Source organism: Panthera pardus, unplaced genomic scaffold (assembly GCF_024362965.1).
Source record: "Panthera pardus isolate Hobbes unplaced genomic scaffold, ASM2436296v1 HiC_scaffold_27, whole genome shotgun sequence".
Classification (NCBI taxonomy): Eukaryota; Metazoa; Chordata; class Mammalia; order Carnivora; family Felidae; genus Panthera; species Panthera pardus.
The window spans coordinates 46,315,634-46,342,094 of record NW_026526843.1 but is presented as its reverse complement, the minus strand read 5'-3'; the positions used below and the strand labels follow the sequence as shown (position 1 = coordinate 46,342,094).

General features: G+C 39.2%; 1 protein-coding gene and 1 non-coding gene across 4 annotated transcripts; both read left to right on the top strand.

Annotated features, from left to right (window-relative positions):
* The first annotated feature begins 9 nt into the window (after positions 1 to 9).
* On the top strand, positions 10 to 23,579 carry CSTF2 (cleavage stimulation factor subunit 2). Of its 3 annotated transcripts, XM_019436030.2 has the most exons (16): positions 10 to 130; positions 981 to 1,059; positions 1,572 to 1,741; positions 2,462 to 2,598; positions 3,073 to 3,192; positions 3,302 to 3,439; positions 5,383 to 5,506; positions 9,857 to 9,919; positions 12,242 to 12,301; positions 12,484 to 12,570; positions 12,952 to 13,093; positions 14,120 to 14,295; positions 14,861 to 15,153; positions 18,567 to 18,677; positions 20,683 to 20,808; positions 23,369 to 23,579. In XM_019436030.2, the coding sequence occupies exons 1-15, from the start codon at positions 73 to 75 to the stop codon at positions 20,803 to 20,805; spliced, it is 1,881 nt and encodes a 626-aa protein (XP_019291575.1). In that variant the 5' UTR covers positions 10 to 72; the 3' UTR covers positions 20,806 to 20,808; positions 23,369 to 23,579. The 3 variants fall into 3 exon arrangements, with proteins under 3 accessions (XP_019291575.1, XP_053747393.1, XP_053747394.1); XM_053891418.1 differs by lacking the exon at positions 12,484 to 12,570; XM_053891419.1 differs by lacking the exons at positions 12,242 to 12,301; positions 12,484 to 12,570.
* On the top strand, positions 17,228 to 17,312 carry TRNAR-UCG (transfer RNA arginine (anticodon UCG)). The gene has a single exon. It is a non-coding gene; the product is annotated as a tRNA-Arg (tRNA).
* Positions 23,580 to 26,461: the final 2,882 nt, after the last annotated feature.

Here is a 26,461-nt window from a genome sequence, read left to right as displayed (position 1 = left end):
CGTGTTTAGCGCAGATCTCACGCGCCGTACGGAAGTGTGTTCTGGCGCACCGGAAGCGGCCGGAAGAGAGCGATGGCGGGTTTGACTGTGAGAGACCCTGCGGTGGATCGTTCTCTGCGTTCGGTGTTCGGTGAGAGGAATTCGTGGAGCCAAGCATCAGGGAGGGGCAGAAAGAGACAGGGGCTACGAGGAATTCCCCGTGCACCTCATGAATTGCCACAGGAGCTGGTTATGGGTTGGGCTTGCAGCTCTACCTGCCTATCCTGTGGGGCGGCCAACCTGGTGGACTCGCGGGCAAAGAGATGCCCCTTTCCCCTGAGGTCTCACAGCCTTTCTAAGATGTAGCTGAGAAAGTTAAACTAGCGTTCAGCTTCTATGCGTTTGTCCTTTCACGAGCTTCAATCATTGCCTGCAATTGAGGGCGCATGGCAGTGTCCCGTACTACTTCTCACCCCCTTTCTCAGAATTCAGATTATATGCTGAGTGTATAGATCCTTGTGTTCACTTGCCGCCGTCCATAAGGACTTTCCTCTGCTTTTTACCGTAACATTATCTAGTTAGATACCGATAGCGGCCACCTGGCTTCTTAGGGTGAATTGTGAATGAATTTTTAAAATACCAAATACATTGGTATTTTTAGTTCTTATTGATAAGATTCGCAGATTTTCAGGTAAATACCAATGCCAGAGTTTTTCACCAAAGTTAAGGAAAATCATAACACTTGTCAGATAAGTCTACGAACTGCTACTAAGGAGTGCCTATACCTTTTATATGTACCTTTAGTGGTTTATTTGTTTTGTAATTAAAGTCAGCAGACAAAATTGAAATCTTATCTGAAGTACCATGGAACTGGGATTGTAGGAACACAATTTTGAAGTAGTTATATTTTCAATGATATAACTAGATACTGGTTTACTTTCTCACCAGAGAAATGGGTTACAAACTCAAAAGTTTTCATATGTTGTCTATTTTCTTCGTAGTGGGGAATATTCCATATGAGGCTACTGAAGAGCAGTTAAAGGACATCTTTTCTGAGGTTGGACCCGTTGTTAGTTTCAGGTGAGATCCCCTTTGACTACTTAGGGTCTTTAAAATCACAAATTTGGCCATTAGCAATAATGGCAAGGTTTTTACTGGTGACTTTTCACATTCTTCTGTTTTTTTGTAACAGCTTTATTCAGGTATGATTCATATACCATACAATCCACATTTATTTTTACTAAAAGATACTTTTTTTTCATTTAAAAAATATTTCAGTGAGGGGCATCTGGGTGGCTCAGTCAGTTAAGTGTGACTTCGGCTCAGGTCATGATTTCACGGTTTCAGTTCAAGCCCCACATCAGGCTGTCTGCTGTCAGCACAGAGTCCGCCTTGGATCCTCTGTCTCCCTCTCTCTCTGCCCCTGTCCCGCACACTCTCTCAAAAATAAGCATTAAAAAAAATATTTCAGTGGGGCGGTCAGAGTGATAAAGTTACTTGTCTTACAGTGGACCAAATTAGAACATGGCAACGTTAGCAGGAACCTATATGTGTGTAACATTTGTGTCTGATACTTGGTTCTGCTCTTCCAGGTTGGTATATGATAGGGAGACAGGAAAGCCAAAGGGTTATGGCTTCTGTGAATACCAAGACCAGGAGACGGCACTTAGTGCCATGCGAAACCTGAATGGGCGTGAATTCAGTGGAAGAGCACTTCGTGTGGACAATGCTGCCAGTGAAAAGAACAAAGAAGAGCTGAAGAGTGAGTATAAACCTTATTTGTATGCAACATGAGTTAGTAAAGATGTATTGAAGATTTTCCATTTATGACATGTTTTAGCATCTAGTGAAATGGTTAGCCATGTAGCTTTTTTACTTGACCCACTTAAGGCGCCTGCATTAAGTAAGTGTATTTCTTTGAGAAACAAAGTACAGTTGACTTTAGAACTCCCTCTAGTTGCCAAGGAGTTGATTTCTACTTAAAGATGAATTCGGGCTCACTAAGCCATTAGTTGCACTAAAAACTGGGTCATTAGTTTGCCACTGCTGTAACTGTTTGTCAGATCTGTAATTAGTGGGATTACTAAGGCATTCTCTCGGCTTTTTTCATGAAGTAACAGATGAGGAATTACATTTTGAAATTGGTATCTTTATTATTTTGCTTCTGAAAATTAGCATCTTTATCTATTGTTTTGCTTCTGAAATGAGTTGTCAAAAGAAATTGATATGCCCCATCCCTAATTTAGGTTAACATTGTCCACCTACGTGATCTTAGTCCCAGCTTTCCTCTAAGAGCAGAAAATACACTCTGTCACTTTCCTCTACAGAAATATGAGACTTGCAAATCACTTATTTCTCGGTTCCAGAGAATTTACAGTTATCAACGGGTCCTGGAAGGGAAGTAGCCCTGGAAAGTAGATACTTGAAATGATTTAGCTCTTAATTTTGCCTCCTTAACTTTTTGTACTTTCTTCCTGATCAGGCCTTGGCACTGGTGCCCCTGTCATTGAGTCACCTTATGGAGAGACCATCAGTCCTGAGGATGCCCCTGAGTCCATTAGCAAAGCAGTTGCCAGTCTTCCACCAGAGCAGATGTTTGAGCTGATGAAACAAATGAAGGTGGGAGGAGGCATTAGGTTAAGAACAAATCAAATCACAGCAAATTTTCAAGGAGTTAATTGGTAAAGTTAATGGAAATGACTTCCTGAGCTCAAATATAAGGTGTGCCTGTTAATCACCATTTCTTGCACCTTTGATATGCCATATATCCATAGCATATTTTACATTTTGTGCAAGGAGCTTTCCATTTTTGTACACGAACACAACTATACAGTCTGGCTTTTTGTGGCCCATAGATATCAGATGCAGATACTCAAATGTGACTTTTTTCTTAAATGGTGGTATTATGGTATTTGAAATGCCTCTTTCTTCTCTTGCCTGTCATGACCAAAATTTTGTGTGCTATGCAAAAACCAATGATAGCTTAAAAAGCTTCTTGAATATTACATTTCTCAGATGAGAATGGCTCTAAATTACTATTAATTTCTAAGTAATAAGTATTGAACCTAATGATGAATCTTTTTATCTTCTCAGCTCTGTGTCCAGAATAGTCCTCAGGAAGCACGGAACATGTTGCTTCAGAACCCTCAACTGGCTTATGCTTTGCTACAAGCACAGGTAGTGATGAGAATTGTGGATCCAGAGATTGCCCTGGTGAGTGCTGCTTGTTTTTTATGGAAATGCCACAATAAACTTTGAGTGGGGTCGGAACTACTTGATTGCTTTGTTAAACAGCTCATAGATTTGTCTTTTCGTTTTTTAGAAAATTCTGCATCGTCAGACAAATATCCCAACACTGATTGCAGGCAACCCTCAGCCAGTCCACAGTGCCGGCCCTGGCTCAGGATCCTCTGTGTCAATGAGCCAGCAGAATCCTCAGGCCCCTCAGGCCCAGTCTTTGGTAGGGCTTTACCTCTTAATATTACTTTTACCTGTTTTAGAATGCCATTTTCATTTTAGGAAGATATATTGAAAGAAGAATAGTCAGGAGTTGAAGATGATAATTTCAATTTCCAGACATGATAGCAATTTTCAGTTTGCAGGGTATGTGGCCTCTGAATGAATATAGATTCAGTGCCAAGTTTGTAAAACAAAAAGGTCCTTTCTGTGTGCCCTTTTATAGAAGCTAATCTTTTGTTTACGTGCATGCATGGTACTGTGGTTAACAGTTTGTTATTCTACATAGGTCTCATTTAGTACTTATAGCAATTGTATCAGGTTGGCACTCTTATTATCTCCTTACCAATGAAAGTGTAATGCTTGCTTTCCAACCATGACACAAAACTTTGAAGCCATAAGAAATAAATACATTGGAAAGCTGAAAATTTTCTGTATAAAGAAAAAGAAATAGGGACGCCTGGGTGGCTCAGTAGACTAAGCATCTGAATTCTGCTCAAGTCATGATCTCATGGTTTGTGAATTTGAGCCACGTGTCAGGCTCTGTACTGACAGCTCAGGACCTGGAGCCTGCTTCGAATTCTGGGTCTCCCTCTCTCTGCCCCTCCCCTGCTCACTCTCTCTCTCTCTCTCTCTCTCTCTCTCTCAAGAATAAATAAACATTAAAAAATTTTGAAAATAAATAAACACCAAAGACAAATGACAAATTGGGGAAAGTATTTGCCACACTCATGATGGACAATAGGCTGATTACTTAATCATGTTCGAGAATGTTTATTGTCACAATATAATAGTGAAAAATTGAAACATCCTAAATGTACATCAGGGGGAGAATGGGAAAAATGTATATTTATCCACTGTGTCCCCATGAATGACTTTCAAAAACATAATTCCATATAAGCAGGTAAGATGAACTAGGATACAATGCTATCAACACAGATAACCCAAACATTCTAAAAGTGAAAATAAGTGGATGTAGAAGCCTTCTCAAAATATGGGATATATGTGTTTGCATATATCCCAAAAATATGCTGAAATGTGTTTAGTATGTATGTTTAGTTTGTAATGATTTATATATGATTTCAAAACATCTGTAAAAATTTTTAAGTGGTTGTCTTAAGAAGGGGATATAGGGAGGCACCTGGGTGGCTCAGTCAGTTAAGCCTCCGACTCTTGATTTTGGCTCAGGTAATGATCTCATATGAGGTCATGGGATTGAGTCATGCAGTGGGCTCCATGCTCAGTGTGGATTGGGATTATCTCTCTCCATGCTCACTGTGCTTGAGATTCTGTCTCTCCCCCCCCCCCCCCCGCTTACACTCTCTCAAGATAAATAAATAAGCTTAAAAAAAAGGATACAATATGCAGTTGGGAAAGACCATACAGCAGATTTCAAACATATATATTATTTATTTCCTAAACTGTACGTTTATTTTATTTTGTATATAATTTATATATCTGGACTTTTTCGTAACAAAAATGTTCAACCTCAAAATAAGACAAATGTGAACAGAAATTGCAATAATCTATCATTTTTTACCTATCACATTGGGGGAGATAAACAACTTGAAGTCAACCATGGGTGCTACATGTGGCCTCACAACACATATCAGACTTGTCAGTCTCTACTTTTATATTTTTAATAAAGTTTATTTATTTTTTTGGAGAGAGAGTGTATGCATGTGAGTGGGGGAGGGGGAGAGAGAGAGACTATCCCAAGCAGGCTCTGCACTGTCAGCATGGAGCCTGAGATGGAGCTTGAGCTCACGAATCATGAGATCATGACCTAAGTTGAAATCAAGAGTTAGAAGCTTAACTGACTGAGCCACCCAGACACCCCAGTCTCTGCTTTTAGAGTGTGGTCCATCTTAATTGTGTTCTGTATAACCAGGCTCATCATGTGTGTGTCCAGAGGCATGTACATACTCTGTTTTTTCTTTTGATCAGGGTGGAATGCATGTCAACGGTGCACCTCCTCTGATGCAAGCTTCTATGCAGGCTGGAGTTCCAGCACCAGGGCAAATACCAGCAACTGTAACAGGACCTGGCCCTGGTTCCTTAGCTCCTGGAGGTATGTTTCATTTAGAGTCTTCACCATTTTGGTATTTTGCTAAAGTTTTGTTGTAGCAATTGGTATGTTGTAGCCACATTATTACATGGTAAAGAGATCTTGATACAAAATTAATATGCAGCTAGGAAATATATCCTAGGTGTAGGAAATAGTTGATACCTTATATATAGATCTTCTATGTCTGATTAAGAGAACAAGGAAAAGGACTACAAAATGGGAAAATCCAGTAAAACTTCTAAACTTCCAAATGGAATGAATGGGAACTAGACCAAGCCAACAAATAGAAGGTACGGGAACAACATTGTAAAGTAAGTAATAATAAACATAGAGTAAGGAGGAAGGAATAAAATCTTGTATAGAGGTTAATTCTACTAAATGTGAAGGGACTCAATTTTCCCACTGAAAGCCAGAGATTTGGGTTAAATGGCACATAAAAAGACACAAAATAATTGTACTTATTATTATATTTAACAAGTATAAAATTGCACTTTATTAAATGTAATCAGACAAAACTACAAAAAGAAAAAACATTTTGAAGCTGTATCTTTTCATTGAAAGTGTGTATATAGAAATTAAGAGTGTTGCTATTATGCTTGTAGCTTTTTCTCATTCAACACTCATAACTAAAAAAGTTATGAGTGAAATAGTGATTCCCTATATGAAACTCCTGTATGAACACATGACGTGTATCAATATTAAAGTTTTTTATGCAACGAAATTGCTTCTTGTTAATTTATCTAATCTAGGTTAGATTGACTACAGCATTACTACTAGAGGATAATTGAATCTAAATTGTTCTGTATTGTAGAGAACCTGGTCTACAGAGCTAAGTTGACAAGGAATAGAGGAAGGGATTTTAAAAGAAATTTCAGCAAACTCATGATTTCCATTTATCTATGCAGTTAAAATATCTTTCAGTGAAAAAAATGAATTCTGTATTTTATACATTTTTGAGTTATGGGTACCTAACTTAAAAATATTACAAATTGTGATGTGGTCCTACTACACATGACAAGTATGCAACCCATGATATATGCAGCTCATAATGTAAGTTGAAAAACACCCAAAGTGGACTATACCCTGTGCAGGGAGACAAGTGCACTTGGATGTCACAACAGTGTCAAGTTGCTGTAAAATTTTCTGTGACCTCCATTTCTGCATTTGACATTATCATGAATTGTTAATATAGTGTGTGGATCAGCATTGTCTGTGGACCACACTTTGAGTACCTTTGTACTAATGGACCAAAAATAAGTGAAGACATTGAGGAATAAAGTAGCAGAACCAATAAGCGCAATTTATTATTGAGATTTGACTAAAGAATATACTTTTCCCCCCAAATGACCATGGAACAGTAAAAAAAAAAAAAAAAAAGTGACTATGTAGTTGGCCATAAAATTAAAAGTTTAAAAAGTAGAGATTTTACAGGCCACATTCTCTTATTATAAGCCAATAAAATTAGGGGCGCCTGGGTGGCTTAGTTAGTTAAGTGTCCGACTTCAGCTCGGGTCATGATCTCACAGTTCACGAGTTCGGGCCCCACGTCGGGCTCTGTGCTGACAGCTCAGAGCCTGGAGCCTGCTTCAGATTCTGTGTCTCCCTCTCTCTCTCCTCCTTCTCCACTGGCACTCTGTCTCTTTCTCTTGCTTGCTCACTTGCTCAAAAATTAATAAACATTAATTTTTTTAAAAAATAAGCCAATAAAATTAGAAATAACTAAAAGGTGACTGAAAAATAACCTTTACTTGGGAAATTAAGGAACATACATTAGGTATCCTTGAATTAAAGAGAACATAAAAAGGAAATTTATAAATTATCCAAAAGACAACAAAAATAGTGTACTTTATACAAAAAAGTGTGGGAAATAGTGAAGGCAGTACTTAAAATGAGTATCTTTAAATGTCTGTGTTATTAAAGAGTAAAAGAGCTCTAAGTGCTGGTTTTAAAAAATTAGGAAAATAATATTTTCGATGGTATGTTTTGTGAGTTTGTAGCACTTATATTCCTGAAGTTTTTAAAACATCACTAGGACTTTTAAAATACCCTCTACAAAGCTCTTTGACAATTGTTGAGAAGAGGGAACAACCTAGTAGAAAAGTAGGCAAAGAAAATGAGTAGGCACTTCAAAGAAGAGCAAATCCAAATGGCAACAAAAACAAATCCATTTATAGTCATAGGATTGGAAATTAAATAACAAGATTTCAAAGATAGACGACACTATTGGTGGGGAAAGTGGTATCATAAATTAATTGGTAGCGGAAATGTGAAGTTTTTCAGCCTTTTAAGAAACTAGTCTCACATTTAAAATTCATGTACACTTTGACCCACCAATTCCACTTCTGGGAAGCTAGCCCATACAAATAAAAGTGTCATCATGTGATAGTGTATAATATGAAAAATTAGGCCCAGAAGTCCTTCTGCCACTGCTTTTCTTAGATCCTAAATCTTTGTATTGTTTTACTGAGTGGTCTGAATAAATCCTAGAATGTTGTGATTAGAAAAGACCTTTGAAATCATTTAGACCTGTTCTCAAATTTTAATGTACATTAGAATTACCTAATTAGCTTATTAAAACTTAGATGCTGCTTCCCACACTGAGACATTCTAATTCAGCAAGTCTGAGTTAGGGCCCTGGAATTTGCAGTTCTAATAATTCCTTGGTGATACTGACACTTCTGGTCTGGGGACCACATTCTGAGAACCACTGGTTTAGACCAACTCATTCACTTTGCAGGTGAGGAGGCCTGGGCATATGCTAATTGTATTAAATCACTTGTTCAAGGGGCGCCTGGGTGGCTCAGTCGGTTAAGCGGCCGACTTCAGCTCAGGTCACGATCTCACGGTCCATGAGTTCGAGCCCCGCATCGGGCTCTGGGCTGATGGCTCAGAGCCTGGAGCCTGCTTCCGAATCTGTGTCTCCCTCTCTCTCTGCCCCTCCCCCATTCATGCTCTGTCTCTCTCTGTCTCAAAAATAAATTAAAAAAGCGTAAAAAAAAAAAATTTAAATCACTTGTTCAAAATCACAGTTACTTTGTTCCAGTAGAGATAGGGCTATCCCAGGTTCAGGTTCTTAATTAATGGCTCTTTGGTTCCTGGCATGTTAAATGGAGTAAGAGAATATTATGTATTTTTGATATTTTAGTTAAGTATTAATGAACTGCAAACAGTAAAGCTTGTCTTCTCCCCGCTCACAGAATATATTGTTGCTTTAAGGAAAAAAGAATTACTGCTATATGGAAAGGGCAAGATAAGGACTTGTGATGCATAATTATTCTTTGTGTAGCAATCCTCATATCCCAACTGGTTAGGGTAGAACTAAGTGGTTCTCAATCCTGTTAGACCCTGTGGCCTCTTTTCATAACAGATACTTTGCAGTGACTTTTTACTATCCTGAAATGAAATGCACACTTATAACCTACTTAACATGATTTCCAAGAAAATAATGTCCTAACTACAATATAAAGAAGCAAAAAGAAATTAACCTATAATAAAAAATATTTTTAATACACAAGTGTTCAGGCATGACTACACAAGAAACCAAAAGATAGCAGTCAGATGCTTGCACCTATACCATGAAGTAAAAGCTACAAATGTAGACAAATACAGGTATGTTGTTTTGGCAACACAAATACCAAAGAGACTATTGATGTTAGTGATGTGATTTTTCTCAAGTGGTGAAAACTCTAGGTAAAATTCTTAACAAAACAAAAAATGCAGTACCCATAATTAACTCAGTAATTGTATTTCTGGAAAATTCAGTACATCTGTGTACATACATAAGTAGGGAAAAGAACTTTTTGTTTACAAATACAACAGACTTAGGTTCTAATTCAGATGACCATAAGCAGGTTTTCATTTATGTTAATGTTCACCAAGGCATTTGAGAGTTTTGCAAGACAAGATGATTCTGGATTCTGGAGGACTATCTCAGACATTGCAGGGCATCTAGTATCCCTGTTGGCTTTTCATTAAATGCCAGCCATGCCCTCTAAATCTTTTCACAACTAAAACCCACACATTTACAAAATACCCTGGGAACAGTATTGCCTCCTATGAGAGGAGTTATGTGGATAAGTGCCGTTTTTCTCCTATGTAACAACTTCTGCCAAGGTTTTGGTAACCAGTGAGATTAAGGATTGTCATTTAACTCGGTCTTCTGTCACTGAAGCCTAGAGTTTACTAATAAACTCTATCTTCTGTATACCTGTATTGTTTCAGGATAGTTATGATGTTCCTGAGTAGTTTTCTGCCTCTGAGGCCAAAAGAGAACATTTGTTAACTCAGCCACCGTCCTAATTTTTTCTCCACTGTCATAATTTGTGTTTTTCTTTGCTTCCCTTTATCTTCTAGGAGGAATGCAAGCCCAGGTTGGAATGCCAGGAAGTGGACCAGTATCCATTGAGCGGGGACAAGGTAAATAAATATTAATATCTGATTAATGTGGATTGGACTTGGAAATATTCTACATCTGCACTATCTTACTATGGCGGCCACTAATGATATGTGGCTATTTGAATGTTAAGTTAATTAAAATTAAATTGAAATTAGGTAAAACTTAAAATCCAGTTCCTCATTCACACTAGCCACATTCCAAGTACTCAGTGGCCACATGTTGCTAGTGGATACTATACTGGATAGTGCAGATATAGAATATTTCCATCATTACAGAATATACAGCACCAGTCTAGATTTTCCATCTAGTGACTCAGAGCCCAGCTGTATAAGAATTGATGATAAATCAAATGGATCCTTTGTTTCTATTTATCACTTTTTCCTAATAGTCTAATGATTCTACTGACATATTCTCTGTCACTCTGTGGCTATCTGTTGACTGAGTAAGGAATTTTAGTAATAAGTATGTAACACGTGACTGGGCATGAAGAAGCCTAAATTTAAACTGCAGAGAAAACTGGGAGGAGGTCAGAGGTCTAAAGCTTACTTGATAAGAAGAGCATGTTGTACTGTGGCAGTAACACTAGACACCACAGCAGAGCCACTCCAAAATCTCCACGTTATTTCCCTCTGTTACTGGAGTTTGAAGAAAAAGAAAATGTAGTTTGGTTGAAAACATTAGGAGGAGACAGTGAGAAAACAGAAGGAATGAATGATAAAACTGAGTGCATACTGTGGGCAAGGCACCTTAATTTTCATAGACAACTGTGTGAGTTAGGTGGCAGCACCTCAGTTTTCAGGTAAACAGGTGGAGGCTCAGAGTTTTAAAGTTACCTATTTGGTAGGTAGTAAGTAAGTAAATACTGCTATCTGAGTAATGTGGACAGGACTCGGGCCACTCATCTCTTCCAGCCAGTAAGTGGCAGAGCAAGACTCTGAAGTCTCTGAAAAAAATCTGTACTCTATCTCAAGAGTGCCTTCAGTGCTTTTTGTTCTTACTCATTTTGTCATTTGATGAGAAAGAACTGCTTTGGACGGCACAGAGAAGTTTAAGTTACTTCCTAGCATATGGCCTATAAGAAAAACTCATTTTTTAAAAGCAAAATATTAACATAGAGGCCTAAGTACTTTACTTCTTGTCTATAGTTTGTCCACTAGGGTTGGTTGTTGAAGTGACAGAACTAATAATCTTGTCAGATAGTTGACAGTGGGACCAAGCTCTTGACCAAATGTCTTACCTAAAGCAGCCTGTGCTTTCGTGCTTTGTGCCCCTCCCTCTCGGCCACTATCAGCAGATCGTATGTGTATCCCAGAATATTTTTGCATTAGGGAGAAATTGGGGTTGCAGTCATATTCTTCTTCCCAAGCCATCAATCAATCAGTCACGCTTTAGGTGTTTAATGCATACTTCCACAAGACATCTTTCCTGCTATAGTTGTCTTCACCTTTCTGGTCAAAAGTTAGCAAAGGGAAATGACTTGGATTTTGAAGGTAGATAGGTGTGTCTTCTTGAAGAGATAAAGTGAGATGAGTTTTCTTTTATAGTTTGTCTTCAGTACTTAGCAGAGGAAGCAAGAATCTTTCCGTTTGTACCCAGTTTTTCTTTTCCTGGAATCCATGCTTCTTATACGCATTTGTAATGGTAAAAGGAGACAGCGACATGTTTAAAAAGATAATTCTTGCCTTCCGCCACCTTTGTGTAGTATTAGCACCCTTGTCATCTCATTAGTCTTTGTTTGCTGTTGTCATGTTTCATTATTACTAGAGACTTGAAGTGGCAGAGTGTTTCTTGAGGGGCGATATTGTCTTTCTTTGTCTAAAGCTCACTCACTGCATTTCCCATGGAAATTTTTGTGCTTAAAAATATGGCAAAAATAGTACTGTCCAACTTGTGTTATGGGCCTCTTCAGACTAAATCTTGCCTTCTAGGTTCAGTACAGTTTCTTTCATGTTTTGCTTATGAATGTATGTTTATGTTCTTTGCCTAACTAGAAGTTCAGAACCATCCTTTTTTTTATTTTGTTTCCTTTTTTTTTTTTGTAGTGATGTAAGGAGATTTAGGTGGACTTGTAGCAGAGGCGAAAATCGAAAGTGGCTGAGTAAAATCATTGGCTAACAGGTTTCAACTTAGGAGGCAATCTTATCACAGCGGAACAATTTCAGATCCCAAAGAAGCTAATATAGTTCAGGAACATTTTGTAGCCTGGGGCAGGCTCCTTGGCTTTGTAACTTACGTGTATAAATCTCCAGTGTCTGTATGTGTATGTTTCTCTGTGTGTGTGCACATGCACAAACTGTTTCAAGTGTCTGCTCTTTCTCCTTTTGAACTTACTGCTCACCTAGGAACCCTACAGCACTCGCCCGTGGGACCCGCCGGGCCTGCATCAATTGAGCGAGTTCAAGGTACCCATTGTATCTGCGGGTTTCCTTTTGTTTGTGGTGTTCAGGGTGGGACGTTGAGAGGACAAGGGCTGCTTGGCAGTCATCCTCACGTTCGGAACCCAAAAGGGTAGTGTTTTGGGTTTTTGTTTTTAAATTTTTTTTCCTGTTGGGGCCACAAGCCTAAGATTGACCTCTTCACACAGGGCAGAGAACATGGATGATATGGGCATCTGTCCGAGGCTGTACTCCCTCCCTACTGGTGTCAGGAGGCTTGGATGGAATAGCAGTCTGTAAGGAGACAGCAGGTTCTTGCAGAGCCATGGCAGTGTTCACATAATGCCAAGACCCTACCTCTCTTTTGTGACTCTGGTCCTTGAACTAAGATTGATTATAAGGAGAACCAGGAGCATAAATTTCTTCAGGTTGCAGTGCTAGTCCTTGGCAGGTTGCTTCCCACTTTGCTCTTTATATAATTCCATCCATACCTCTGACATGGCACAGATTCTGCCTACACCCTGCTTCTGTTCTTGAGCTGCAAGAGGAGTCTGCTGTGGTGAGGTTTCACCCACTCTCAGGTGTCTGAATTATGTTGTCAGTGGTTATATAGAGTCATTTCTTGTTTTCCTTATGTGTCCTTCACAACAGTAACTCCCTGTTTGCTTTCCTGTCAGTGCCAATGCAGGACCCCAGAGCAGCTATGCAGCGTGGTCCCTTGCCTGCCAACGTCCCAACTCCTCGAGGTCTACTAGGAGATGCTCCAAATGATCCACGTGGAGGCACTTTACTTTCTGTAACTGGAGAGGTAGAGCCTAGGTAAGCACTAACAGAAGGAAAAGATTGGATGGGGCATCTGGGTGGCTCAGTCGGTTAAGTGTCTGACTTCGGCTCAGGTAATGATTTCATGGCTCATGAGTTCGAGCCCCTCATCTGGCTCTGTGCTGACAGCTCAGAGCCTGGAGCCTGCTTTGGATTCTGTGTCTCCCTCTCTCTAGGCCCCTCCCACACTTGAGCTCTCTCTCTCTCAAAAATAAATAAACATTAAAAACATTTTTAAAAAGAAGGAAAAGACGAGGAATCAGAATTTTCCCTTGGTTTGAGAACATAGTCTTTCTGTACCAGTGGTACCTATTTGTCTACCTCAGAAGATAGATAAGTATTCATAGCCACTGTCCAAGACTAAGCACTTCTCCTTGGACAGAACCATATAGTTGAGTATGTCATTTTGAATGAACCATGGCTACTGCATCTTTACAAATTAGAAATTCTGGCATATGTATCTGAACAGGAAAAACTTCTTTTGCATAATGGTAGTAATGGTATTAATAATAGCAGTAATGATAATAAGAACGATGATTGATGCTAATGGGGATTATGCCTCTGACTCTGCTGTGAGTACTTTACTTAGATCATCTCATTAAGTCTACACAACCACCCTGTGAGATTGATACTAATATACCAGTCATATTTTACAGAGGAAGAAACGAAGCTATAGAGAGGTTAAGTAAATGTGCCCAAGATCACACAACTAATGTGTGATAAAGCCTGGATTTGAACCCATACAGTAACCCATGTTTTTAAGCACTGTACTACATACTCATTCTGTACAGTGGATATCTTACCTCCTCAATTATGAGCACCCTGACCAAATGTGAAATTCTAGAATGCGTGGATTTACATCTCACTAGCGCTTTTTTTGACCTGTTTGGTGTTAATTCTCTTAGAATTCGTAGACTGATGTTTGCATCAGTTCTTTGATTTTTTACTTACTGATCTTCTGGTTAATAGTTTTGGTTGTTGTTTTGTTCTGTTTTAAAATATAACATTTTCCTCCATCTCTAGAGGTTATCTGGGACCACCTCATCAGGGTCCACCCATGCACCATGTCCCTGGTCATGACAGCCGTGGCCCACCCCCACATGAAATGAGGGGAGGGCCATTAGCTGAGCCCAGACCTCTAATGGCGGAGCCAAGAGGACCCATGCTAGATCAGAGGGGTCCACCGTTGGATGGCAGAGGTAAGGGGGAGACCACATCACAAGGCTGACTGGTAGTTGCGGGCTGATAATAAACCCAGCTATCTTAGGCCCTAAGCTGGTATAAAGAAGGTAGGGCAGTGGGGTTGAAAAACATTTTTAAGGTTAATCTGCAAATCTGCGAAATTGGGAAGGAGAACGTAGTATCATGTGCACTTGAACAACACGTTTGAACTGCACAGGTCCACTTATACATGATTTTTTTTTTTTTTGGTAAATATAGTACAGTGCTAGTTTCCTTAAGATTTAATTAATAACATTTTCTTTTCTCTAGCTTACTTTATTGCAAGAATGCAGAACATAATACACATAATATACAAAATATGTGTCAATCAACAGTTTATGTTTTTGGTAAGGCTTCCAGTCAACAGTAGGCTATTAGTAGTTAAGTTTTAGGGGAGTGCTTCAGTCCTCACACTGTTCAAGGGTCAGATATAGTTGTGGAGGAGATGTGACTAGAGGAATAGATTTCTTCTTTGATTGTTGGGTTTTTTTGCAGTAAGGATAAGTAGCTACACAGTAGTTTTTCTTACAACTTTCTTTATAGGCGGAAGAGATCCCCGAGGCATAGATGCACGAGGAATGGAGGCACGAGCCATGGAGGCTAGAGGATTAGATGCCAGAGGATTGGAGGCCCGTGCTATGGAAGCCCGAGCGATGGAGGCCCGTGCGATGGAGGCCCGTGCGATGGAGGCCCGTGCAATGGAAGTCAGAGGGATAGAAGCCAGAAGTATGGATACAAGGGGCCCAGTCCCTGGTCCTAGAGGTCCTATACCTAGTGGAATCCAAGGTCCCAGTCCAATTAACATGGGGGCAGTTGGCCCCCAGGGATCCAGACAGGTATGTGCAACACTCACTTCTTACTTCTATGTGAAATCTTAATCTATTCAGGAATTGATAATTAAGCCTGTTACTGCTTTCTGATTTAGGCTATTTCTCAGTTTGTTAAAACGGGAAGATTAGAATCTCCCTTCTTTTAGTTTCTGTGTCCCTTAAGGTGGTTATTTGCTAGGCACCAGGATTGTGGCAACCTTGTCCCACAATTTAAGGAGCTCTTCCATTCAGACCAGAGTCCCTGCAAATTTAGGAGACAGAGTGTGTCTCACTAGAATCTAGGCATGGATAATTTGAAAAATCTCCTCCAAATGATTCTAATGTACAACCATAAGAACTGCATTAGAGCATATGAACAGCTATAGGTAATCAATTCAGGTAATCTTAGCTTTGCAGAAACCTATTTTAATTTACTTTCATCAAACAGCCTAAGTGAACAGTGGAGTATCAGAGGCAATTTACTAATGCTTACCTTAAAACCTGTGGAACTGAATTCTTATCTCTTCTTGTTTGGCTCTTTCCAGCTCTGTGTATGTGGTGATCTATGATTGTCTATGTGTTGTCATCTCCTCCCTTCTCAACACAGTTGGTTGTGGGGAGATGGTGGTATACATGTAGCTTCCCTGAGTTTTTAGGTGCTAGCACCTTCATCTCCCTCTAGCCCCTCTGTCTTCCTTTCTCCATTTGTCTTCCTCCTTCCTCTATGTACTTCTGGCTCTCTTCCCTCTTCCATATGTTTATGTGTCTTGCTCTCGTGTGTGTGTGTGTGTGTGTGTGTGTGTGTGTGTGTGTGTGAGAGAGAGAGAGAGAGAGAGAGAGAGAGAGAGAGAGAGAAAGAGAAAGAGGTAGGGGGAGAGAGTCAGCTGGAATTGAACATGTCAGCCATCCATTTCTCTTGTTTTATAGATTTGGAAATTGAGATCCAAGAATTCAGGTTACTTGTCCAAATTCACACAACTAAAAAGTAACAGAGTAAGGAATAGAACCCACTATTTTTTTCCACTGTACCACTCTGTCCTGTTATCTGCATGTTATGTATGTGTGTAGACATACATGTCTGTATGTCTGCCTCCCCCTCTTTAATAGGAAATACGAATATGTCGTTTTCTGGTATGTGTGAAATAAAACCGTTCTCTATTTTTTTCTTTCAAGTTATGCTTTTTAAAAAATGTGTGTGTGTGGGCCTTGTTGTTTATTCTGCCCTCTATGGTCAGTAGCCTCATAACAAAAATGGTTTTTATGCATTTATTCAGTCATTCAACAAATATTTATTGAGCACCTCCTGTGTAGCAGAGACAGCTTTAGGTACTGGGGATATAGCAGTGTGAACAAAACAAAGTTCCTGCCCCCTTGGAGCTTGCATCCTAGCTGGGAAAACTGACAACAATTACATGATGTGCTTATATATTCTGTCAATATTTTCATTGAAAATAATGGTTGGAAGACTGTTTCTGGAGAAAGTCTTGCTCTTTCATCTCTGCTAGCGCTTGAACTCATTACTCTGTAGTGTTAGGTTTATATAATTTTAATTAGTAGATTGTATAAAGCCTATTAGATCTGAGGGGAAAACAAACAAATTTTATCTTCAAACCTTTTTTTAAATTGTTTAAAGTAGTATGTTCATTCATACATAAAAGATATACAGTGAGAACCTTGCTTTGTCCACTGTATCCATCTCCCTTGTGACCCCCACCTCCTACAGATAATTGCTTTTGTTCAATTTTTGTTATATCTTTCTAACAAAGAAGACTGTTAGAAAATATGCATTGTTAAAAAAAAATGTATATATTTTTCCTTTCTTTCACTGTCCTTGTGCCTAGGGCAAAAGCATAAACTAGGACTATCTTAGGCAAACCTGGTTGTGTAGTCACCTATATTGTGACTTATCTGCCTCGAACAGGCACTCCTGGAAACTTGAACTGGCCATTATTGAATGGTTAGGTCATGTTATAATACTTCAAATTAGTATTGACTAAAATGTAAAAAATGTTATCCTCACAGATATTTCAGATCTGTAGCACAACATTAAAGTTCAGACCGGTCTCTGGATTCAGTATTGATAACAGAAAGTGATAGGGGCGCCTGGGTGGCTCAGTTGGTTGAGCGTCTGACTTCGGCTCAGGTCATGATCTCACGGTTCGTGGGTTCGAGCCCCATGTCGGGCTCTGTGCTGATGGCTTGGAGCCTCGAGCCTCAAGCCTGCTTCAGATTCTCTGCCCCTCTCTGTCTGCCCCTCCCCTGCTCACACTCTGTCAATCTCTCTCGAAAAATAAATAAGCATTAAAAAAAATGTTTTTCAAGAAGAACAGAAAGTGATAATGAAGTGTATTATGCTTCCTTCCCTTCTTAAACAAGATAGGAAAAACAATTTTCACCATTTTTTGATTACTCAAGGTCATCATTACATGTACCCATTACTTTATATGCTGTAACAGAAAACACAGTTACCTCCTGTTTGGTTTCTGGTCTCCTCCACTGTCAGTTTGTCACCTGGCTCTTCACATTGCTGTCCTGGTATCTGCTCCTAACGGTTTATCACATTTCTTTTTGAGTTTTGATGCTTCTAATTTTCTGGAGAAGCAGGTAACAAGTTAACAATTTGTGTTTAATAAGAGTACCTCAACTCTGGGTGAATGCCTGAGTGTGAACATAATAGCAGAGGGAACTTAAACAGTGATTCTAGGTGCTCTGAGGCCTTTTCCTTGGGGTATGGTAGTCTTCCCAAAGATTGAAGTCACCGAAGATCTTAAATAAGTGATATAACTGCATTTTGTTCTTTTAACTTGCGTCAGTGATATTTCTTGGTCTGTAATTTAGCAGAAAGTATCTGCTGCATATTCTCTCTGGGAAGTTATAAAAAGCAAATGTTGGGCTAATAACAGTCTTTTCCCCAGAGGCCTTCCCATCTCCTTTCTGCCTCTGCCATTATGATCGTCTCTGCCTTACTTGTGGGATAGGGCCCTTTGGAACAAACTGCCTATGTCTGATTGAACTAGAGGTAGGCGGTATCCCTGTGAATGTAGCTTCCCCAGTGAACCAGCGTACATTATTTCTAGAATCTGCTGGCTTTCATTTCTGTTTCCACTGAGCACTAGTTTCTAGGATGCTCTCAGTTTTCTCTGTGCTTATGCAGCTGGATTTTGCTTGATTTGATGGTATCTGATTGTTCAGTGTTATATTTGTTGATGATGCTGAGCTGTTGTAAGCAAATGTGTCTAAGTTGCTAGTTGATCTCTGGCTAAACCCTGCCTTCTGCCATTGCTAACAGTAGGAAATGATCTTCAGAATCATTAATTTGCTTTTTTTGTTTTTTTACTCATATCCATAATCAGATCATGTTTTTCACATTATTATTGGATCCTGAATACCTATATGAGAAGTTCTGAAACATCTCTCCTCATCTCTCTTTATGCATATAGGTCCCAGTTATGCAGGGAGCAGGCATGCAAGGAGCAAACATTCAGGGTGGAGGTCAGCCTGGGGGCTTTAGTCCTGGCCAGAACCAGGTCACCCCACAGGACCATGAGAAGGTAAGCAACACTGCCTCCAGCGGCACACTTCTCTTGGATTCTGCTTTTCTTTTTTCTTTTTTAATTTTTATTTATTTTTGGGAGAGAGAGAGGGGGAGAGCAAGAGAGAACAAGCGGGGGAGGGACAGAGAGAGAGGGAGACACAGAATCCAAAGCAGGCTGCAGGCTCTGAGCCGTCAGCACAGAGACCAATGCGGGGCTTGAACTGAAGAACTGCGATATCATGACCTGGGCCGAAGTTGGACACTTAACCAACTGAGCCACCCAGGTGCCCCTAAATTTTTTTTTTTTAATTTACATCCAAGTTAGTTAGCATATAGTGCAACAATGGTTTCAGGAGTAGGTTCCTTAATCCTTGTTTGTTCTCCATATTTAAGATTCTCTTATGTTTTGTCCCCTTCCCTGTTTTTCATATTATTTTTGCTTCCCTTCCCTAATGTTCATCTGTTTTGCATCTTAAAGTCCTCAAATGAGTGAAGTCATATATTTGTCTTTCTCTAATTTCGTTTAGCATACTACCCTCTAGTTCCATCCACGTAGTTGCAAATGGCAAGATTTCATTCTTTTTGAATGCCAAGTAATACTCCATTGTGTATATATACCACATCTTCTTTATCCATTCATCCATCGATGGACATTTGGGCTTTTTCCATACTTTGGCATTGTTGATAGTGCTGCTATAAACATTGGGGTGCATGTGCCCCTTTGAAACAGCATACCTGTATCCATCCCTTGGATATATACCTAGTAGTGCAATTGCTGGGTTGTAGGGTAGTTCTATTTTTAATTTTTTGAGGAACCTCCATACTGTTTACCTGAGTGGCTGCACCAGTTTGCATTCCCATAATTTTTTTTAATGTTTATTTAGTTTTGAGAGCAAGTGAGCATGAATAGGGGAGGGGCAGAGAAAGAGGGAAACACAGAATCCAAAGCAGGCTCCAGGCTCTGAGCTGTCAGCACAGAGCCTGACAAGCTGTCAGCACAGAGCCTGACACGGGGCTCGAACCCACAAACTGTGAGATCATTACCTGAGCCGAAGTTGGACGCTCAACTGACTAAGCCACCCAGGTGCCCCAGGATTCTGCTTTTCAATTACTATGTGAATGTCCTGGGTCTCTGGAGTTCCTTTGGAAGCAATGGTTTACTCCTATAACTTTTTTTATGATCTTGCTATCTGAAAATTTATCAGCCTGGTCTTAAATATCTTTTCTTTTTTAATGTTTTGTTTTATTCCTGAGAGAGAGCATGAGCAGGGAGGGACAAAGAGAGCGGAAGACGCAGAATCCGAAGCATGCTTCAGGCTGAGCTGTCAGCACAGAGCCCCACACAGGGCTCAAACCCACAAACTGCAGGATCATGACCTGAGCCAAAGTCAGACGCCCATCTGACTGAGCCACCCAGGTGCCCCTATGGGCCTGATCTTAAAATTCTTTAGTGGATGTATATAAATGGTGGCTTATCTTACATTTCAGACTCAAATGGCAGCTTATCTTACATATCAGACTCATCTGCCATAACTGTTTTTGTTTTTTTTTTTTTTGTAGGCCAGCTTGACCTGAAAATCCAAGTCTCTTTTTTCCCCACCTCTTTGTATTTTATCCCTAAAAACAATAGCAAATCCCCCATGAGTATGTCTTTCTGTTTCTATATTTGACCATTGTGGGGAGCTCATGTCTGATGGAAAGACTAAAACTTGTAAAAAAGAGAGACTTTCAAAATGGGATAAAAAACTAAAGACTTCCCAAGGCTCACAGATAACGTGTTAGTCTGCAAGAACTTTGGGTTCATGCAGGTGTCTGATTCGAGTCTTCTAATCTTAGGTATTATTGTACTTGAGCTTTTCATTGTGCCTTTTCTCACCAGCTGGGTTTTTAACTTGGTTTGGGTGTTTTTTGTGTACAGTATTCTAGGCGTGAAATATCCTTCCTTTTTAGACAGAAGCTGGTGTTGTTTTTATGGCTGCCATCATGAAAACTCACTCCCTTTTTTTTTTTTCTCTTCACAGGCTGCTTTGATCATGCAGGTTCTTCAACTGACTGCCGACCAGATCGCCATGCTGCCTCCTGAGCAGAGGCAGAGTATCCTGATCTTAAAGGAACAAATACAGAAATCCACTGGAGCACCTTGAAAGGTAAGCCAACTTAACCTAAGTTGGACAAGCTCCTTGTGCATTTGGGGTATTAGATGCTTTCAACCTTAACCAACAACACTCTCCTGATCTCAAGACTGTCCGAGGACTGCAGTCCTCTTGGCTACACTCTTTACCCTTCATTAGATTAGATCAGTTCCTATGAAGATAGCAGAAGGCAGCACGGTATTTGTTCAGTTGTTGAGTTGGTTGTAAGCTTTTTTTTAACCTTTCTTTCCTAATGGCAGAAGTAACATGTGATCACTTTTACAAAGTTAATCAAACACAGAAATGTAGAAAGGTCAGGGTAGGAAGCTCTGCTTCCTCAATCTCATTCCCCGAGCAACCTCTAAATATAGTTTGGTGGGTATCCTTCCAGAATCAGTTGTGTTATTTTATTCCACATATTCTCCATCAAAATGGAGAAAATGCAAAGCATTTCAATAAGATGTATAAATATTTTAGTTTCCAGTATTTATTTAATATTGACTGTGTTGAGGTTAAACTGATAGAGCACCATCACCATCAGTCCCTTTACATTTTAGAGGCTGCGGTACACCTCTGCCCTTTATTTTTCTTGCTTATCAGTCATGTAAAAGGGATCATAATCACGTGACCTAACCTGATTCTATGTATTTGAGTTACTTTTAAAACCCTTTTTCCCCAACACCTTGTATTTTGTAAATAATTGTTTTCTAAAAACAGTTTAAAATTCACATTGTCCCAATATTGGCTGGAATATCACATCGTGAATTTCTACTTTCTACCCCATCTGTATTATAATTCCCATCCACATATTATAATATAACAGTGAGGGGCGCCTGGGTGGGTCAGTCGGTTGAGCATCTGACTTGGGCTCAGGTCATGATTTCACAGTTTGTGGGTTCGAGCCCCGCGTCAGGCTGTGTGCTGACAGGTTGCTCAGAGCCTACAGCCTGCTTCAGATTCTGTGTCTCCTTCTCTCTCTCTCTGCCCCTCCCCCGCTCATGCTCTGTCTCTCAAAAATAAATAAATGTTAAAAAATACTATAATATAATAGCGAACTCATTTACACCATTTAGCAGTCTTTACTAAATATGTTGTGTTTTAATCCATATTTGTAATGTCATTAAAACATCCAAACCAGAAACATGCGTCATATCTGTATTTAGGCTTTAAATTTTTTTTTAATATTTAGTTTTGAGAGATAGAGTGTGAGCAGGGGAAAGGCGGAGAGAGAGAGGGAGACACAGAATCTGAAGCAGTCTCCAGGCCCTGAGCTGTCAGCACAGAGCCTGACGTGGGGCTCGAACTCACAAACCATGAGATCATGACCTGAGCCGAAGTCGGACGCTTTAACCAACTGAGCCACCCAGGCGCCCCTGTATTTAGACTTTAAATGACTAAAGTGTAATGAGAAGCTGTCCTAGATGGATGGCTAGCTAGACTTTAACTTTTTAGTCCAGATACCTGAGGCATTTTTTTTTTTAATTTTTTTTTTTAACGTTTTTTTATTTATTTTTGAAACAGAGAGAGACAGAGCATGAACGGGGGAGGGGCAGAGAGAGAGGGAGACACAGAATCGGAAGCAGGCTCCAGACTCTGAGCTGTCAGCACAGAGCCCGATGCGGGGCTCGAACCCACGGACCGTGAGATCATGACTTGAGCCGAAGTCGGACACTCAACCGACCGAGCCACCCAGGCGCCGCCTGAGGCATTTTTTTAGTAAAAGAATAGGCTATTATATTTAGAGTAATAGATTAAAAACTATTCCTCTCTTTTACTTTTTCTAATTTATTTATGTCAGAGAAGGCATGCCCCACAACATGGAGAAATTACTCTTTTTGGATAATAGAGGTAGAAATATTTCTGAAAGTTCTTTCATTATGTATTCTTGCTCATAAGCTATTCCCAAGCCATGCACACAAACCACAGGGCAAGGGTTTTTGTTTGTTTCTATTTTGAAATAATTAATATAAATTCACAGAAGGTTGGAAGAATAGTACAAAGAGCCTCGTGTACCCATCCTTAAACTTCCCCCAAGGATAACATCTTGAGAAGCTGTTGTGCAGTGCCTTTTTGGTTTGTAATACAAAACTAAGAAATTGACATTGGTACATTTCTGTTGAGTACAGACCTTACTCAGTTTTCACTATTTTTTAGACATATTATTTGTGTGTGATCAGTGGTTCTCATCCAGAGGCAGTTTTGCTCCATATAGGAAATTTGGAAATGTCTGGAGACATTCTTGGTTGTCAGAACTTTAGGGGATAGTGTACTAGTGGCATTCAGTAGGTAGAGACCAGAGATGCTTCTGAACATCCTATAACCACAGGATCTCCCCCCACCCCATAACAAAGACTTACCTGTCTCCAAATGTCAATATTGCTGAGGTTGAGAAACCCTGCTGTCGGGTGATTACTTTGGGGATCCTGGAGGTAGACACCTTAGGAATCTGTCCCTGGTGATTTGCCTTTTTGCATAGCCTCCCTCCCTTCCTTACTTTAAAATTTTTTTTCCTGATGTTTGGGGAAGAGAACTTTTTCTCCATTTCTAATGGCTTTCTCCCAACTTTTTCTTACAGGTTTTCAAAAATACCTGGCAACAAATCTGGAAATTAATTCCATAACTTTGTTGAAATGTTGCAAATAGATGACTTCTGCATCCTAACCCTTGAATGACTCAAATTGGTGCCAGGTGGAGGATTCCCATCACCTTCTCTCAGAACAAAATCAGTTCATTCTATTGTCTTAGTTTGTATATTTTATGTGACTTGAAATAAACTTTGAACACAATTTTAGTATACTGCAGATTGATACACACGACCTTTTTGCTTTTAAAAAGCTGTACACCAAGGGTGAAACCTTAGATGTGTTTTCAACCCTTACCGCAGTATTGTACTTTAATGTTATATTGCCATAGCTCTGTTTTTCCTTTAAGTTAACCACTTATTCTTCTTGATGATATTCGAGAATTTCTCAGAAGCAGTGTTTTCTAGAACTTAGTTTTTGCTTTGTTTGCTTCCAGCAGAAATAATGCAATTTGCCCTTTGAGAACTTGCTAGAACTTCTGAGTTTACTGGGAGAAAATAGCCCATGCTTAGAGCTATAAAATGGCCAGAAGGACAACAAAGAAAGAGCCTAGCAGAGCAGTGTATTTAGTGTAGAAAAATCCAATTATCAGAATGTACTTTTGTTTAATAGCAGGTTTATTCACATGCATAGTTCAGAATTAAGACAAAATGTTGTATTGGCACTGGTTCAAGTGTGTCAGCAACACAAGAGACTGTTGACATTTACCTGTCCTAAAACTCTTCAGTCTCAGTAGTCAACCTTGAAAGTTAAAAAAGCCACTAATTTTTCACATGTTCAAGATGAAATAAAAACTAAATAGAAATCACATGAACAAAATACATTCATTCTACCTTCTAGATAATCACTAACCTACAGTCTTCCTCTATAACCAAACTTATTCTGGGAAATTAAAACATAGAAAACCCTGAAACTTTTACATTCTTCTCATTTATTTTAAGAGGACCAAATGTAGAGCATAAGTATTCAGATTGCCCATTAGGCCTGCCCCTGCCTGCTTCCTTGCAGATAGACGTGACCATAATTAGTGCCACTAGTTCTAACCTATGGCTCTTCCAGCCTAGCATTCTCTCTCTCATAGTGGCATTAAGGAGGAACATGATTTCTCTCCATCAGGCCAACCTCAAGAGGTTAAGAGATGCTTTAATAATTAGTAAAGTTCCACTGGAACTACTCTTTGAGCCTATTTATATTCTCAGAATCCTACCCCCTGGGTTAGGATTATGGTTAAGTGAATTAAAAGCCTGCCATAGGCTTAGAGAATGTAATAGCATATTGCTTACACGTCAAGCAAAAGAATGCAATGATAATCAACTTTATGAGAGACACTGAAATTAAGGGATTTTCTACTCTGATGTGTAAACATTTACTACAACAAAAGTTTGCTGAATAAAATATTTCATATTACAACTTAGGAAGAAAAAACTTGCTCAAAACAGCTAAGGAGATTTCTAGGTATCCTGCTCATCCCCAATTTGGGCTTGGATGTTGATTATACATAGGATTATTATCATTACCTTTTCTGCCTACTTCCATGAATATTCTAGGCCTTATTGTGTTGATTTTAGCAGCAATCATATCTTGAAGAGTCAATATATTTAGACATTGAAATCAAGAGTGAAGCCTTTCTCATTAGGGACTCATAAGTTTCAAGGAACACTAAGATTCCAAATCAAAGTCAATGGAGATCAAATTATCATATGGTCAGCAGTTGTCTAAGAGGAACCACATCACCAAGGTTCCATTGTGCATTTTCCTAAATCATTACTAAGTTTAATTTAGATAGCTGAAATCCAGGAAGTCAATAGTAGGGGTATCCCACTCAATTCAATGGGTATGGAAATACCCATTACTAGTTTTTCCTGATGTCCAATTAATAAATGAAACACAATTAGCTATCATGAGCCCATGATAGCCTTTATTTTGTTCAGACTACTGAAAACGGATCTTATCCTTTAAGTCATAAAATTTTCTGGGTACTTAGAAATGACCATTTATTCATTTTTGGACACTTAATGGTAGAGAAATAGGTGCTATAATGCTGATTTAGTAGGAACATTCTTACAAATCTGAGTTGAATTGTCTTTTAGGGTAATGAAGTGTGGGCCTCTTTTAAGGGCCCCAGTCTTCGCTTCTACTGATTCACTGTGACTACTAACATCCCAGAGCTGGGTGGATGGCAGAAATAAAAAGCATTCTGATAGGAGAAAAGACATTTTGCTTATGTCATTAGGTGAATGATTCCTTAATAAATAGGGAAGAGCCAAAACATGGTATCAAACTTCTAAATTATTTTTTTTAAACTAAATGTTGCTAAACCACCCCCCTTAATAAAAATGGTAATAAAGAGCCCCGGTTAAGTCACCCTAAAATGGAGTTCAAGTTTTTGCAGTTATTTCCAACAGAACAATGCAAGCTAATGACAATACAGCTTTAAATTAAAATATAATTTCAATTGCAATTAGCATAGTTACAAGATTTTCTTTCCCCAATGGAGAGCCTAAAGTAATGAAAGAGTCATTCATTAAGAGATAAAGTAATGAAAGATTAAGAGGAAAATCATTTCACAAGCAAAAACAAAGCATAAATTGCTAGTCACACTGGATAAGACAGTGTTTAAAATAACAGTAAGAATGTACATAGTGTTATATAGAGATGGGGTTCTTGGTGATTTTATGTTCATTGCTTTATTATTTATGCTTATTGTTTTGTCATTATTCAATAAATTTTTTATTTAAAAAATAACCCTACTTTAGAAATCTTTGAAGGTGAGAGGGTGGGGAAAATAATACCAAAAGCCTGGGAGAGAATAACAGAGTAAACCATATCAACTGGAGTAAAGTTGTGTAACTGTTAACCACCTCTGCTATCAGGCCTTGTTGCAGTCATGGCATTCCAGAAGGATTCAGTTATTTTCCCAAGGAAGGATAGGCTTTGCAATTATTGTGACCTCATGAAGATCAGTGACATCAAAGTTGAATCCAATAAAAAAATGAATGCTGGGGAGAGTTTAACATGCATGTTACTGTCCTTACGTGGCTGCTCATACCTGACCAGACCAAGTAAATTATTGATTCAGAGGAGAG

Coding starts and splice junctions, on each gene's coding strand:
- CSTF2 (XM_019436030.2), top strand. CDS start 73: ATGGCGGGTTTGACTGTGAGAGACCCTGCGGTGGATCGTTCTCTGCGT. Junction 131..980: donor TTCTCTGCGTTCGGTGTTCG/GTGAGAGGAATT, acceptor TTTTCTTCGTAG/TGGGGAATATTCCATATGAG. Junction 12,571..12,951: donor CTTGGATGGAATAGCAGTCT/GTAAGGAGACAG, acceptor CTTTCCTGTCAG/TGCCAATGCAGGACCCCAGA.